The sequence below is a fragment of the Tachyglossus aculeatus genome, chromosome 3 (assembly GCF_015852505.1).
Source record: "Tachyglossus aculeatus isolate mTacAcu1 chromosome 3, mTacAcu1.pri, whole genome shotgun sequence".
In the NCBI taxonomy this organism is placed as follows: Eukaryota; Metazoa; Chordata; class Mammalia; order Monotremata; family Tachyglossidae; genus Tachyglossus; species Tachyglossus aculeatus.
In genome coordinates this window covers 54,316,467-54,330,903 of record NC_052068.1, presented here as the reverse complement: position 1 = coordinate 54,330,903, position 14,437 = coordinate 54,316,467, and the positions used below count along the sequence as shown (strand labels likewise).

The 14,437-nt window shown below is 50.1% G+C and overlaps 2 protein-coding genes across 3 annotated transcripts in view; one reads left to right on the top strand and one right to left on the bottom strand.

The window, feature by feature from the left end:
• The window catches only part of TIMM23B (translocase of inner mitochondrial membrane 23 homolog B), a 32,686-nt gene extending 27,267 nt beyond the window's left edge, over positions 1-5,419 (bottom strand). Inside the window, exon 1 of one of the 2 annotated variants that reach the window (XM_038744204.1) lies at positions 5,202-5,419. In XM_038744204.1, coding sequence (XP_038600132.1) covers positions 5,202-5,307 — 106 coding nt within the window. In that variant the 5' untranslated portion in view covers positions 5,308-5,419. The remainder of the gene's footprint in view (positions 1-5,201) is intronic. The other variant, XM_038744203.1, reaches the window with a different exon arrangement.
• Positions 5,420-5,873: 454 nt separating this feature from the next.
• The window catches only part of PARG (poly(ADP-ribose) glycohydrolase), a 127,406-nt gene continuing 118,842 nt past the window's right edge, over positions 5,874-14,437 (top strand). Inside the window, exon 1 of the mRNA XM_038743565.1 lies at positions 5,874-5,894. The gene's annotated coding sequence lies outside the window, so the exon portion shown is untranslated. The remainder of the gene's footprint in view (positions 5,895-14,437) is intronic.

The window sequence follows — 14,437 nt, the reverse complement described above, 5'->3', positions numbered from 1 at the left end:
ACAAATACCGTCATTATTATTATTATTACAAGGTCATCAGGTTGTCATACGTGGGGCTCACAGTTTTCATCCCCACTTTAGAGATGAGGGAACTGAGGTCCACCCAGGGAAGTGAAGCGGCTTGTCCAAGGTCACAGAGTAGAAAAGAGAAGCAGTGTGGCTCGGTGGCAAGAGCCCGGGCTTGGGAGTCAGGAATCACGAGTTCTAATCCCGGCTCCGCCAACTGCCAGCTGTGTGACTTTGGGCAAGTCACTTCACTTCTCTGTGCCTCAGTTCCCTCATCTGTAAAATGGGGATGAAGACCCTGAGCCCCACATGGGACAACCTGATGACCCTGTTTGTCCGGCCCCCCACCCCGCAGGGCTTGGAACAGTGCTCGGCACATAGTAAGCACGTAAGCCCATTGTTGGGTAGGGACCGTCTCTATATGTTGCCGACTTGTACCTCCCAAGCGCTTAGTCCAGTGCTCTGCATACAGTAAGCACTCAATAAATACGACTGAATGAATGAATGAACAAATACCACCATTATTATTCTCTGGGCCTCAGTTCCCTCATCTGTAAAAAGAGGATGAAGACTGTGAGCCCCACGTGGGATGTGATGACCTTGTATTCATTCAATCGCATTTATTGAGCGCTTACTGTGTGCAGAGCCCTGTACTAAGCGCTTGGGAAGTACAAGTCGGCAACATATAGAGACGGCCCCTACCCAACAACGGGCTCACAGCCTACCCCAGAGCTTAGAACAGTGATCGGTGCAGATACCATCATTATTATTATTATTACTACTAGAAGCCGTGACCTTGTGAGTGGGAAGGGCGGGGTTTGGGGGGCAAAGGGCAGGGAGGCCCAAGGGTAGGCACCGATGGCCGCTAACCTCCTCACTGTACCTCGCTCTCGCCTGTCCCACCATTGACCCCCGGCCCACGTCCTCCCCCGGGCCTGGAATGCCTTCCCTCCCCACATCCGCCAAGCTAGCTCTCTTTCTCCCTTCAAAGCCCTACTGAGAGCTCACCTCCTCCAGGAGGCCTTCCCACACTGAGCCCCCTCCTTCCTCTCCTCCTCCCCACCCCCCGCCCTCTCTCCTTCCCCTCCCCACAGCACTTGTATGTATATATATTTGTACAGATTTATTACTCTATTTTACTTGTACATATTTACTATTCTATTTATTTTGCTAACGATGTGCCTAGAGCTTTAATTCTATTTATTCTGACGATTTTGACACCCGTCTACTTGTTTCGCTTTGTTGTTTGTCTCCCACTTCTAGACTGCAAGCCTGTTGTTGGGTTGGGACCGTCTCTCTCTCTTGCCGACTTGCACTTCCTAAGTGCTTAGTACAGTGCTCTGCACTCAGTAAGCGCTCAATAAATACGACTGAATGAATGAAAGAGTGAGTAGTTTTTAGGTTGCTCTAAACTGGATTTGCTTACGGTACCTTTTCTGGTACCGTATCTCCAATACTAAACCGTGTGACTTTGGGCAAGTCACTTCTCCGTGCCTCAGTGACCTCATCCGTTCAATGGGGATGAAGACTGTGAGCCCCACATGGGTCAACCTGATCACCTCGTATCTACCCCGGCCCTTAGAACAGTGCTTGCACATAGCAAGCGCTTAACACATACCATCATTATTATTAAGCGCTTAGTACAGTGCTCTGCACACAGTAAGCACTCAATAAATCCGACTGAATGAATGAATGAGTGAGTAGTTTTTAGGTTGCTCTAAATTGGATTTACTGAAGGTACCTTTTCTGGTACAGTGTCTCCAATACTAAATTGTGTGAGCCCGCTGTTGGGTAGGGACCGTCTCTATATGTTGCCAACTTGTACTTGCCAAGCACTTAGTACAGTGCTCTACACACAGTAAGCGCTCAATAAATACTACTGAATGAATGAATGAGTATTTCTTAGGTTGCTCTAAATTGGATTTACTGAAGGTACCTTTTCTGGTACAGTGTCTCCAATACTAAATTGTGTGAGTGTGGGCAAGTCACTTCTCCGTGCCTCAGTGGCCTCATCTGTTCAATGGGGATGAAGACTGTGAGCCCCACATGGGACAACCTGATCACCTCGCATCTACGTCGGCACGTAGAACATAGCAAGCATTTAACACATACCATCATGTGAGCCCACTGTTGGGTAGGGACCGTCTCTATATGTTGCCAACTTGTACTTCCCAAGCGCTTAGTACAGTGCTCTGCACACAGTAAGCTCACTAAATGATAATAGCATTTACTAAGCGCTTACTGTGTGCAAAGCACTGTTCCAAGACTGGGGAGGTTGCAAGGTGATATTTATTTTACCTGTACATATCTATTCTATTTATTTTATTAATATGTTTGGTTTTGTTCTCTGTCTCCCCATTCTAGACTGTGAGCCCACTGTTGGGTAGGGACCATCTCTAGATGTTGCCAACTTGGACTTCCCAAGCTCTTGGTACAGTGCTCCGCACACAGTAAGCGCTCAATAAATATGAATGATTGATTAATAGTAGTAGTAGTACAGTGCTCTGCACACAGCAAGCGCTCAATACGATTGATTAATGATGGCATTTATTAATGATGGCATTTATTAAGTGCTTACTATGTGCAAAGCACAGTTCTAAGCGCTGGGGGAGGTTACAAGGTGATCAGGTCGTCCCACGTGGGGCTCACAGTCTTAATCCTCATTTTACAGATGAGGGAACTGAGGCCCAGAGAAGCTAAGTGACTTGCCCAAAGTCACACAGCTGACAACTGGCAGAAGTGGGATTTGAACCCATGACCTCTGATTCCAAATCCCATGCTCTTCCCACTGAGCCATGCTGCTTCTCTAGTTGATTGACTGATAGTAGTAGTAGCAGTAGTAGTACAGTGCTCTGCGCTCAAGCAAGTGCTTAAATGCCATTATTATTATTATCAGTAGTAGTACCTGTACATATCTATTCTATTTATTTTATTTTGTTGGTACATTTGGTTTTGTTCTCTGTCTCCCCTTTTTAGACTGCGAGCCCACTGCTGGGTAGGGACCGTCCCTATATGTTGCCAACTTGTACTTCCCAAGCGCTTAGTACAGTGCTCTGCACCCAGTAAGCGCTCAATAAATACGATCGATTGATAGTACAGTGCTCGGCACACAGCAAGCACTTAAATGCCATTATTATTATTATTATTAGTAGTAGTAGTAGTACAGTGCTCTGCACACAGCAAGCGCTCAATACATACGATTGATTGATTGATTGATAGTAGTAGTAGTACACTGCTCTGCACACAGCAAGCGCTCAATAAATACGATTGATTGATAGTAGTAGTACAGTGCTCTGCACACTGCAAGCGCTCAATAAATACGATTTATTGATTGACAGCAGTAGTAGTACAGTGCTCTGCACCAGCAAGCGCTCAATAAATACGATTGATTGACAGTAGTAGTACAGCGCTCTGCACACAGCAAGCGCTTAACAAATGCCATTATCGTTATTATTAGTAGTAGTAGCACAGTGCTCCGCACATAGTAAGCGCTCACTAAATAATAATAATAATAGCAGCATTTACTAAGCGCTTACTGTGTGCAAGGCGCCGTTCTAAGGCTGGGGAGGTTACAAGGTGATCAGGTCGTCCCACGGGGGGGGCTCACGGTCTCAACCCCCTGTGAGCCCACTGTTGGGTAGGGACCGTCTCTATATGCTGCCAACTTGTACTTCCCAGGCGCTTAGGACAGTGCTCTGCACACAGTAAGCGCTCAATAAATACGATTGATCGATTGATAATACAGTGCTCTGCACACAGCAAGTGCTTAAATGCCATTATTATTATTATTAGTAGTAGTAGTAGTAGTAGTAGTAATAGTACAGTGCTCTGCACACAGCAAGCGCTCAATAAATACGATTGATTGAGTGATTGATAGTACAGTGCTCTGCGCACAGTAAGCGCTCAATAAATACGATTGATTGAATGATTGATAGTACAGTGCTCTGCGCACAGTAAGCGCTCAATAAATACGATTGATTGAATGATTGATAGTGCAGTGCTCTGCACACAGCAAGCGCTTAAATGCCATTATTATTATTAGTAGTAGTAGTAGTAGTAGTGCTCTGCACACAGCAAGCGCTCAATAAATACGATTGATTGAATGATTGATAGTACAGTGCTCTGCGCACAGTAAGCGCTAAATAAATACGATTGATTGATTGATTGATAGTACAGTGCTCTGCACACAGCAAGCGCTTAAATGCCATTATTATTATTATTAGTAGTAGTAGCAATACAGTGCTCTGCACACAGCAAGCGCTCAATAAATACGATTGATTGGTTGATAGTAGTAGTACAGTGCTCTGCACACAGCAAGCGCTCAATACGATTGATTGAATGACTGTTAGTACAGTGCTCTGCACACAGTAAGCGCTCAATAAATACGATTGATTGATTGATAGTACAGTGCTCTGCACACAGCAAGCGCTAAAATGCCATTATTATTATTAGTAGTAGTAGTAGCAGTACAGTGCTCTGCACACAGCAAGCGCTCAATACGATTGATTGAATGACTGTTAGTACAGTGCTCTGCACACAGTAAGCGCTCAATAAATACGATTGATTGATTGATAGTACAGTGCTCTGCACACAGCAAGCGCTAAAATGCCATTATTATTATTATTAGTAGTAGTAGCAGTACAGTGCTCTGCACACAGCAAGCGCTCAATAAATACGATTGACTGATAGTAGTAGTAGTACAGTGCTCTGCACACAGCAAGCGCTTAACAAATGTCATTATCATTATTATTATTAGTAGTAGTAGTAGTACAGTGCTCCGCACATAGTAAGCGCTCACTAAATAATAATAATAATAATAGCATGTACTAAGCGCTCACTGTGTGCAAGGCGCTGTTCTAAGGATGGGGAGGTTACAAGGTGACCGGGTCGCCCCACGGGGGGCTCACGGTCTCAACCCCCCATTTTACAGAGGGGTTCACTGAGGCGCAGAGAAGTCAAGGGACTTGCCCAAGGTCACACAGCCGGCAATTCATTCAAATGTGAATGAATGAATGATGGGGGGGGGGTTTGCCTGCTTGCCTGAGGGGAGGCCTGAGGGGAGGCCTGAGAGGAGGCCCTGAGGGGAGGCCTGAGAGGAGGCCCTGAGGGGAGGCCTGAGAGGAGGCCCTGAGGGGAGACCTGAGAGGAGGCCTGAGGGGAGGCCACGAGGGTCGGCCCCGAGGGTCGGCACTCACGTGGGACCCCGGCCAAGTCGGCGTGCGAGTAGCCGGGCCCGGCCCCTCCGAACAGCCCGGACAGCCCTCCGGGGCCCTTGTGCCCCCCGCTACCGCCGCCCTCCATCTTGGCGGCGGAGGCGGCGGCGTCGTCGTCGTCGTGTTCGCCTCAGCCCCTTGTCCTTGGGCGCCGGCAGCGGCGGCCGCCCTCAGCCCGACGCGCCCCCCCCGACCACACGCGGCCGCCAACCGCCACTTCCGCTTTACGACGGCGGCGCGCGCGCGCGCGGCCGCCTCCCCTCGCGCGCCACTTCCGCTTTACGACGGCGGCGCCGGAAAGGGAGCCCGCTAGCCGTCCGGCCGTCAGTCCGTCCGTCCGTCCGTCCTTCCGTGCCGCCGCCGCCGCCGCCGCCGGCCGTCCCTGGGCCCGTCGTGCGGGCGGCGGAGGGTGGGATGGGCCTCGCGGGTGGGGTCCCGCCCGTCCGCCCCCCGCCCCCCGGTCCCGGTCCCGCCCCCCGGTCCGCCCCCGGTCCCGGTCCCGCCCCCCGGTCCGCCGGTCCGAGCGGGTCCGGGGTCCCAGCATGAGCGCGGGTCCCGGCTGGGAGCCCTGCACCAAGCGCGCCCGCTGGGGGGCGCCCTCCCCGGCCCGGCCCCGGCCCCGGCCCCGGCCCCTCCCCCGCCCCGCCGGACCCGGAGACCCGCTGGGGAACAAAGGTGCGGACCCGGGGCCCCCGTCACCGCCATCCCTCTCCTCCTACGCAGCCTACTCTCTCAGACACCGCGTCCTCTCCTCCTCCTCCATTGCCCCCTCTCCTCCTCCTCCACTGCCCCCTCTCCTCCTCCTCCACTGCCCCCTCTCCTGCTTCTCCTCCTCCACTGCCCCCTCTCCTCCTCCTCCACTGCCCCCTCTCCTCCTCCTCCACTGCCCCCTCTCCTCCTCCTCCACCGCCCCCTCACCTCCTTCTCCTCCTCCACTGCCCCCTCTCCTCCTCCTCCACAGCCCCTTTTCCTCCTCCACAGCCCCTTTTCCTCCTCCTCCGCCCCCTCTCCTCCTCCTCCACAGCCCCTTCTTCTCCCCCTCCTCCTCTGCCCCCTCTCCTCCTCCTCCTCTGCCCCCTCTCCTCCCCCTCCTCCACTGCTCCCTCTCCTCCTCCTCCACCGCCCCTTCTCCTCCCCCTCCTCCTCTGCCCCCTCTCCTCCTCCTCCATTGCCCCCCTCCTCCTCCTCCTCCTCCTCCTCCTCCTCCTCCATTGCCCTCCTCCTCCTTTGCCCCCTCTCCTCCTCCTCCATTGCCCCCTCTCCACCACCCCTTCTCATCCTCTTCCACCACCACTCCGTCTCCTCCTCCTCCTCCACTGTCCCCTCTCCTCCTCCACTACCCCCCCAACCCCCTCCGTCTTTCTCCACCTCTTTATCCTCCTCCGCTACTCCGTCTCCTTCTCCCTCTCCTCCTCCATTGTTCCCTCTCCTCTCCTCCATTGCCCCCCCTCCTCCTCCCCTGCCCCCTCTCCTCCTCCTCCATCGCCCCCTCTCCTCCTCCTTGTCCTCCTCCTCCTCTATTGCCCTCTCTCTTCCTCCACTGTCCTCTCTCCTCCTCCTCTTCCACTATCCCCTCTCCTCCTCCACCTTTCCCTCTCCTCCTCCTCCACAGCCCCTTCTCCCCCCCTCCACCACCCCCTCTCCTCCTTCTCCTCCACCCTCTCTCCTCCTCCTCCACCCCTTCTCCTCCTCCTCCACTGCCCCCCTCCTTCTCCTCCACTGCCCCCTCTCCTCCTCCTCCACTGCCCCCTCTCCTCCTCCTCCACTGCCCCCTCTCCTCCTCCTCCACTGCCCCCTCTCCTCCTCCTCCACCGCCCCCTCTCCTCCTCCTCCACTGCCCCCTCTCCTCCTCCTCCATTGCCCCCTCTCCTCCTCTTCCTCCTCCACTGCCCCCTCTCCACCTGCCCTTCTCCTCCTCCACTGCCCCCTCTCCTCCTCCTCCATTGCCCCCTCTGCACCTCCCCCTCCCCTTCTCCTCCTCTTCCTCCACCACTCCCTCTCCTCCTCCTCCACTGTCCCCTCTCCTCCTCCACTGTCCCCTCTCCTCCTCCACTACCCCCCTCCTCCTCAACCCCCTCTGTCCTCCTCCACCTCCTCATCCTCCTCCACTACTCCGCCTCATCATCCTTTTCCTCTCCTTCTCCCCCTCCTCCTCCTCTACCCCCTCTCCTCCTCCACTACCCCCCTCCTCCTCAACCCCCTCTGTTCTCCTCCACCCCCTCACCTCCTCAGCCTCCTCCACTACTCCGTCTCATCATCCTTTTCCTCTCCTTCTCCCCCTCCTCCTCCTCCACTATCTCCTCTCCTTCTCTTCCTCCTCTATCCCTCCTTCTCTTCCTCCTCCTCCTTCATCCTTCCTCGGGGAGAACACCTGCCCCCTCGGGAACTTAGAATGATGGTATTTCTTAAGTGCTTGCTATGTGCCGAGCGGTGTTCTCCGCACTGGGGTAGAGAAGCAGTGTGGCTTCGTGGAAGGAGCACAGGCTTGGGAGTCAGAGGGCGTGAGTCTGATCCCGGCTCCGCCACTTGTCAGCTGTGTGACTTTGGGCAAGTCACTTCACTTCTCTGGGCCTCGGTTACCTCATCTGTAAAATGGGGATTAAGACTGTGAGTCTCACGTGCTGATTAGCTTGTATCTACCCCAATGCACAGAACAGTGCTTGGCACATAGTAAGCGCTCAACAAGTACCAGCATCATCATTACAAGGGAAGAAGGTTGTCCCACATGGGGCTCACAGGAACTCTCTCTTTAGTGTTGAATTGTACTTTCCAAGCACTTAGTACAGTGCTCTGCCCACAGTGAGCGCTCAATAAATACGATTGAATGAAGGAATCAATCCCCATTTTACAGACGAGGGAACTGAGGCACAGAGAAGTGAAGAGGCCTGCCCAAGGTCCCACAGCAGATGAGCGGTGGAGGCGGGATTAGAACCCACGTCCTCTGACACCCAAGCCCATGCTTTTTACACAAAGCCACGCTGCTTTGTGGCTTAGAAGGTGTATGGGGAAACTGAGGCTTGTCGATGCTTCCTGCCTACCCGTCGGCGGGTGGGTGGAGGGATGGGTGATGCCGCCTTGATAATAATAATTATGGTACTTAACTCATTCATTCAGTCGTAGTTCCTCAGGGAGAACTTGCGCTCAGCTCCGGGACTTGGAAGATGTGTGGGGAAACTGAGGCTTGTTGAGATACATCCTGCCCACCTGTTGGTGGGTAGAGGGATGGGTGATGCCACCTTGATAATAATTTGTAATCGTGGTACTTCATTCATTGTCGTATTTATTGAGCGCTTACTGGGTGCAGAGCACCGTACTAAGGGTTTGGAAAGTACAGTATAACATATAAAGAGAGACAATCCCTGCCCACAGTGGGCTCACAGTCTAGAGGAGGGGAGACAGACATCGATACAAGTAAACAGGTGTTAAAATAATAGAATTATAGACGTATATATGCATAGATATAAGTGCTGTGGGGCGGGAGGAGGTGGGAAGAGCAAAGGGAGTGAGACAGGGTGATGCGGAAAGGAGTGGGAAATTAGGAAATGTGGGGCTTAGTCTGGGAAGGCCTCCTGGAGGAGGACTTTGAAGAGGGGGAGAGGCACTGCGGTAATGATAATTATGCTATTAAGCGCTTACTATGTGCCAAGCACTGTTCTAAACGCTGGGGTAGATACAAGGTAATCAGGTGGTTCCTTGTGGGGCCGACTTTTTACAGATGAGGTAACTGAGGCACAGAAGTTGAGTGGCTTGCCCAAGGTCACACAGCAGACGGATGGTGGAGACGCAATTAGAACCCACATCCTCTGATTCCCAGGCCCGGGCTCTTTCCACTAAGCCGTCCTGCTTCTCGTGTACTGTACTAAGCGCTGGGGTGGAGACAAGCAAATTGGGTTGGTCCCAGTCCCACGTGGGGCTTATGGTCACAGTCCCCATTTTACAGATAAGGTAAGTGTGGCCCAGAGAGGTGACTTGCCCAAGGTCACACAGCAGACGAGTGGTGGAGTCAGGATTAGAACCCATGACCTTCTGTCTTCCCCGGCCTGTGCTGTATCCTCTAGGCCATACTGCTTCTGCTTAGGCTGCCGTCATCATTATTATTATTCTCTGGGCCTCAGTTCCCTCATCTGAAAACTGGGGATTAAGACTGTGAGCCCCCCGTGGGACAACCTGATCACCTTGGAACCTCCCCAGCGCTTAGAACAGTGCTTTGCACATAGTGAGCGCTTAATAAATGCCATCATTATTATTATTATTAAGGCGATTGGACGTACCCAGCGCTTAGTACAGAGCCTGGTACATAGGAAGCGCTTAACAAATGCTATAATTATTATTACAGTAGCCGGGAGGAAAGCGCTGCCAACACTCGTGCCTAGGAAAATTTCCCGAACGGGAGTCCGGAGTAACTAGTGCGCGGAGTTTCAGGGCGAGGTCGTTTTAGTGGCGAACTATGTAGAAGTACTGTTGAACCCCCTTTTAGACTGTGAGCCCGCTGTTTGGTAGGGACTGTCTCTATATGTTGCCAATTTGTACTTCCCAAGCGCTTAGTACAGTGCTCTGCACATAGTAAGCGCTCAATAAATACGATTGATGATGATGATGTTGATGCCTCAAAACCGAAGGGGCCCGTTCCAGTGGACGTTTCTATGGTAATAAGTGAGTCTGCCGGAACCGGTGAGCGAACCTTTGGAGGGTATACTTCGGGAAAGAAACCGGACCGTAGTAGTGCGAGTTAGAGAATTGCCACCAAAGATTTTTGGACCATTAAAAAAAAATAATAATAATGAAACTGAAAGAAGGTTATTGTCCTTCCCCTCCCTGCCCACCCCCCAAATAGCCTCTGGTCCTCATAAACCACATTGGACTGAAAAACTTGTTTCTGTTTTACTTGAATGGATTGAAACCCATGGAGAGTTACGTTTTCTTTGTTCAGTAGGTGGGGTGGAGGAAGTTAGGTCAGCTGTTCCCCGTTTTTCTTTGAAGATCAATCAGTCAATCAATAGTATTGAGCACTTAGTGTGTGCAGAGCAATGAACTAAGCTCTTTAAAGAAGACCCTGCAATAGAGTTGGTAGGCACCATCCCTGCCCACAAGGAACCAGCAGTCTAGTGTCTATAAATAATAATAATAATAATGGCATTTATTCATTCATTCATTCAATCGTATTGAGCGCTTACTGTGTGCTGAGCACTGTACTAAGCGCTTGGTCAGCTGTTCCCCATTTTTCTTTGAAGATCAATCAGCCAATCAATAGTATTGAGCACTTAGTGTGTGCAGAGCAATGAACTAAGCTCTTTAAAGAGGACCCTACAATAGAGTTGGTAGGCACCAGCCCTGCCCACAAGGAACCAGCAGTCTAGTGTCTATAAATAATAATAATAATAATGGCATTTATTCATTCATTCATTCAATCGTATTGAGCACTTACTGTGTGCAGAGCACTGTACTAAGCGCTTGGTCAGCTGTTCCCCATTTTTCTTTGAAGATCAATCAGCCAATCAATAGTATTGAGCACTTAGTGTGTGCAGAGCAATGAACTAAGCTCTTTAAAGAGGACCCTGCAATAGAGCTGGTAGGCACCATCCCTGCCCACAAGGAACCAGCAGTCTAGTGTCTATAAATAATAATAATAATGGCATTTATTCATTCATTCATTCAATCGTATTGAGCGCTTACTGTGTGATGAGCACTGTACTAAGCGCTTGGTCAGCTGTTCCCCATTTTTCCTTGAAGATCAATCAGTCAATCAATAGTATTGAGCACTTAGTGTGTGCAGAGCAATGAACTAAGCTCTTTAAAGAGGACCCTGCAATAGAGTTGGTAGGCACCATCCCTGCCCACAAAGAACCAGCAGTCTAGTGTCTATAAATAATAATAATAATGGCATTTATTCATTCATTCATTCAATCGTATTGAGCGCTTACTGTGTGATGAGCACTGTACTAAGCGCTTGGTCAGCTGTTCCCCATTTTTCCTTGAAGATCAATCAGTCAATCAATAGTATTGAGCACTTAGTGTGTGCAGAGCAATGAACTAAGCTCTTTAAAGAGGACCCTGCAATAGAGTTGGTAGGCACCATCCCTGCCCACAAGGAACCAGCAGTCTAGTGTCTATAAATAATAATAATAATAATAATAATGGCATTTATTCATTCATTCAATTGTATTTATTGAGCGCTTACTGTGCGCAGAGCACTGTACTAAGCGCTTGGGAAGTACAAGTTGGCAACATCTAGAGACGGTTCCTACCCAACAGTGGGCTCACAGTCTAGAAGGGGGAGACAGAACAAAACAAAACATATTAACAAAATAAAATAAATAGAATAAATATGTACAAATAAAATAAATTTATTAAGCGCTTACTATGTGCAAAGCACTGTTCTAAGCGCTGGGGAGGTAACAAGGGTGATCAGGTTGTCCCAAGGGGTCTCACAGTCTTAATCCCCATTTTACAGATGAGGGAACTGAGGCCCAGAGAAGTTAAGTGACTTGCCCAAAGTCACACAGCTGACAAGTGGCGGGGCTGGGATTTGAACCCCTGACCTGTGATGTATATATCTACAAATTATATATTATTAATTTATATTAATGTCTGTCTCCTCCTCTAGACTGCATGTGCCAAGGTGGGCAGGGAACACGTCTGCCAAGGCTGATGTATTGTACTCTTAATTGTATTTACCTCAAGGTATAGTGGACAGAGCACTGGCCTGAGAGTCCGAAGGTCATGGGTTCTAATCCCGGCTCCTCCACTTGTCTGCTGTGTCACCTTGGACAAGTCACTTCACTTCTCTGTGCCTCAGTTACCTCATCTGTAAAATGGGGATCGAGACTGTGAGCCCCACCCGGGGTGGGGACTGCATTCAACCCGATTTGCTTGTCTCCCCCATAGTGCTTAGTTGTGGCTGGCGCATAGTAAGTACTTAACAAATGGCACAGTACTCTCCCGAGCACTTAGTACAGGGCTCTGCACACAGTAAGCACCCAATAAATCTATTGATTAGAGGGGAGCCTGGCCCAGTGGAAAGAGCACGGGCTTGGGAGTCAGAGGTCATGGGTTCAAATCCTGCCTCTGCCAATTGTCAGCTGTGTGACTTTGGGCAAGTCACTTAACTTCTCTGGGCCTCAGTGACCTCATCTGGAAAATGGGGATTAAGACTGTGAGCCCCACGGGGGACAACTTGATCACCTTGTAACCTCCCCAGTGCTTAGAACGGTGCTTTGCATATAATAAGCGCTTAATAAATGCCATCATTGTTATTAAAATAAATTGCAAAAAGGGGAAATGGGAGGATATAAAGATGTGTACATAAGTTCCCTGGGGATGGGATGATGATGATGGTATTTGTGAAGCGCTTAATATGTGCTAAGCACTGTTCTAAGCGCTGGGGAGGTTACAAGGTCATCAGGTGACCCATGTGGGGCTCAGAGTCTTAATCCCCATTTTACACATGAGGTAACTGAGGTGCAGAGAAGTTCAGTGACTTGCCCAAAGTCACACAGCTAACAAGTGGTGGAGCCGGCGTTAGAACTCACAACCTCTGACTCCCAAGCCTGGGCTCTTTCCACTGCGCCACGCTGCTTCTCATAATGATGGTATTTGTTAAGTGCTTACTATGTGCCAAGCACTGTTCTGAGCACTGGGGTACTTACAGGGTAATGAGGCTGCCCCACGTGGGGCTCACAGGCTTCATCCCCATTTTACAGATGAGGTAACGGAGGCATAGAAAAGTTAAGCGACTTGCCCAAAGTCACACAGCTGATGAGTGGCGGAGCGGGATTAGAACCCACGACCTCCGACTCCAAGTCCGTGCTCTTTCCACTGAGCCAAGAATATCAAGCGCGTAGGGGTACATATGGAAGGGCATAGGGACAGTAAGGGAAGTTGGAGAAGATGTGATTTTAGGAGGGTTTTGAAGTTGGGGAGAGTGATGGTCTTTTGGGGATGAAGGCGGAGGGAAGTTCAAGCCAGCGGGAGGAAGCTGGTTGTGGGCAGGGAATGTCTGTTTATTGGTGTATTGTACTGTCCAAAGCGCTCAGTGCAGTGCCCTGAACACAGTAAACGCTCAATAAATACAAATGAATGTGGGCGAGCAATCGCCGGCAAGATAGACAAGATCAAGATACAGTGAGTAGATTGGTTAGCGGAGTGAATCGTGCAGGCTGAGTTGTAGTAGGAGATCAGCAAGGGTAAATAAGAGGGAGAGAGAGCTGATTGACTGCCTTAAAGCCAGTGGAAAGGAGTTTCTGTTTGTGGAAGTGGATGGACAACCGTTGGAGGGTTTTGAGGAGTGGGGTAATATAAACTGAACTTTTCTGAGAAAAATGATCTGGACAGCAAAGTGAAGTATGGACTGGAATGGGGAGAGACAGGAGGCGGGGAGATCAGCAAGGAGGCTGACACAGTAAGTTCTTAGATCAGTGTACTAGAAGTTCGGATGGAGAGGCCAGCGTGGATTCTAGAGATGTTAGAACCAACAGGATTGGTGACTGAATGTGTAGGTTGAATGAGAGAGTTGATTTGAAGACGATGCCAAGGTTACAGGCTTGTGAGACCGGGAGGATGGTGTCTACAGTGATGGGAAAGACAGGGGAGGTCAGGGTTTGGGAAGGAAGATGAGAAGTTCGGTTTTGGACGTGTTAAGTTTGAGGCGTCCGCAGGATATCCAAATCGAGATGTCCAGAAGGCAGGAGGAAATGCTAGACTGCAGCGGAGAGAGTAGATAATGAGAAGGGAGATATAATGGTCAGGAGGGTGAAGGTGCAGTGGGCCGAGAGGCTGACGTGTGTTTGGATGTAGTAGAGGCCATTGGATTTAGCAAAAAAGTAGTCATTGATGACCTCAGGGAGGGCCGTTTCCATGAAGTGAAGGGAGCAGAAACCAGATTGCAGGAGGTCATTGAATTGGAGGCAGCAGTGTAGACAACTCGGTCAAGGAAGATTGGAAACGAACGGTAGGAGGGAGGTGGAGTGTTAACTGGAGAGTGCAGTGAGGTCAAGGGAGGATTCCGAGGTAGAGATTATGAAGTTAAATACTTCTTTGCATTATATAATGAATCAGCGCAGTGGTATTTATTGAATGCCAACTGTATATAAAGCACAGTACTAAGTGCCTGGGAGATTAAAGTACAATAGAGTAGGTAGACATGATCCTGACTAACAAAGAGCTTACTGACTAGAAGGGGAGATAGATACTAAAATAAATTACAAATGGTTATGTACCTA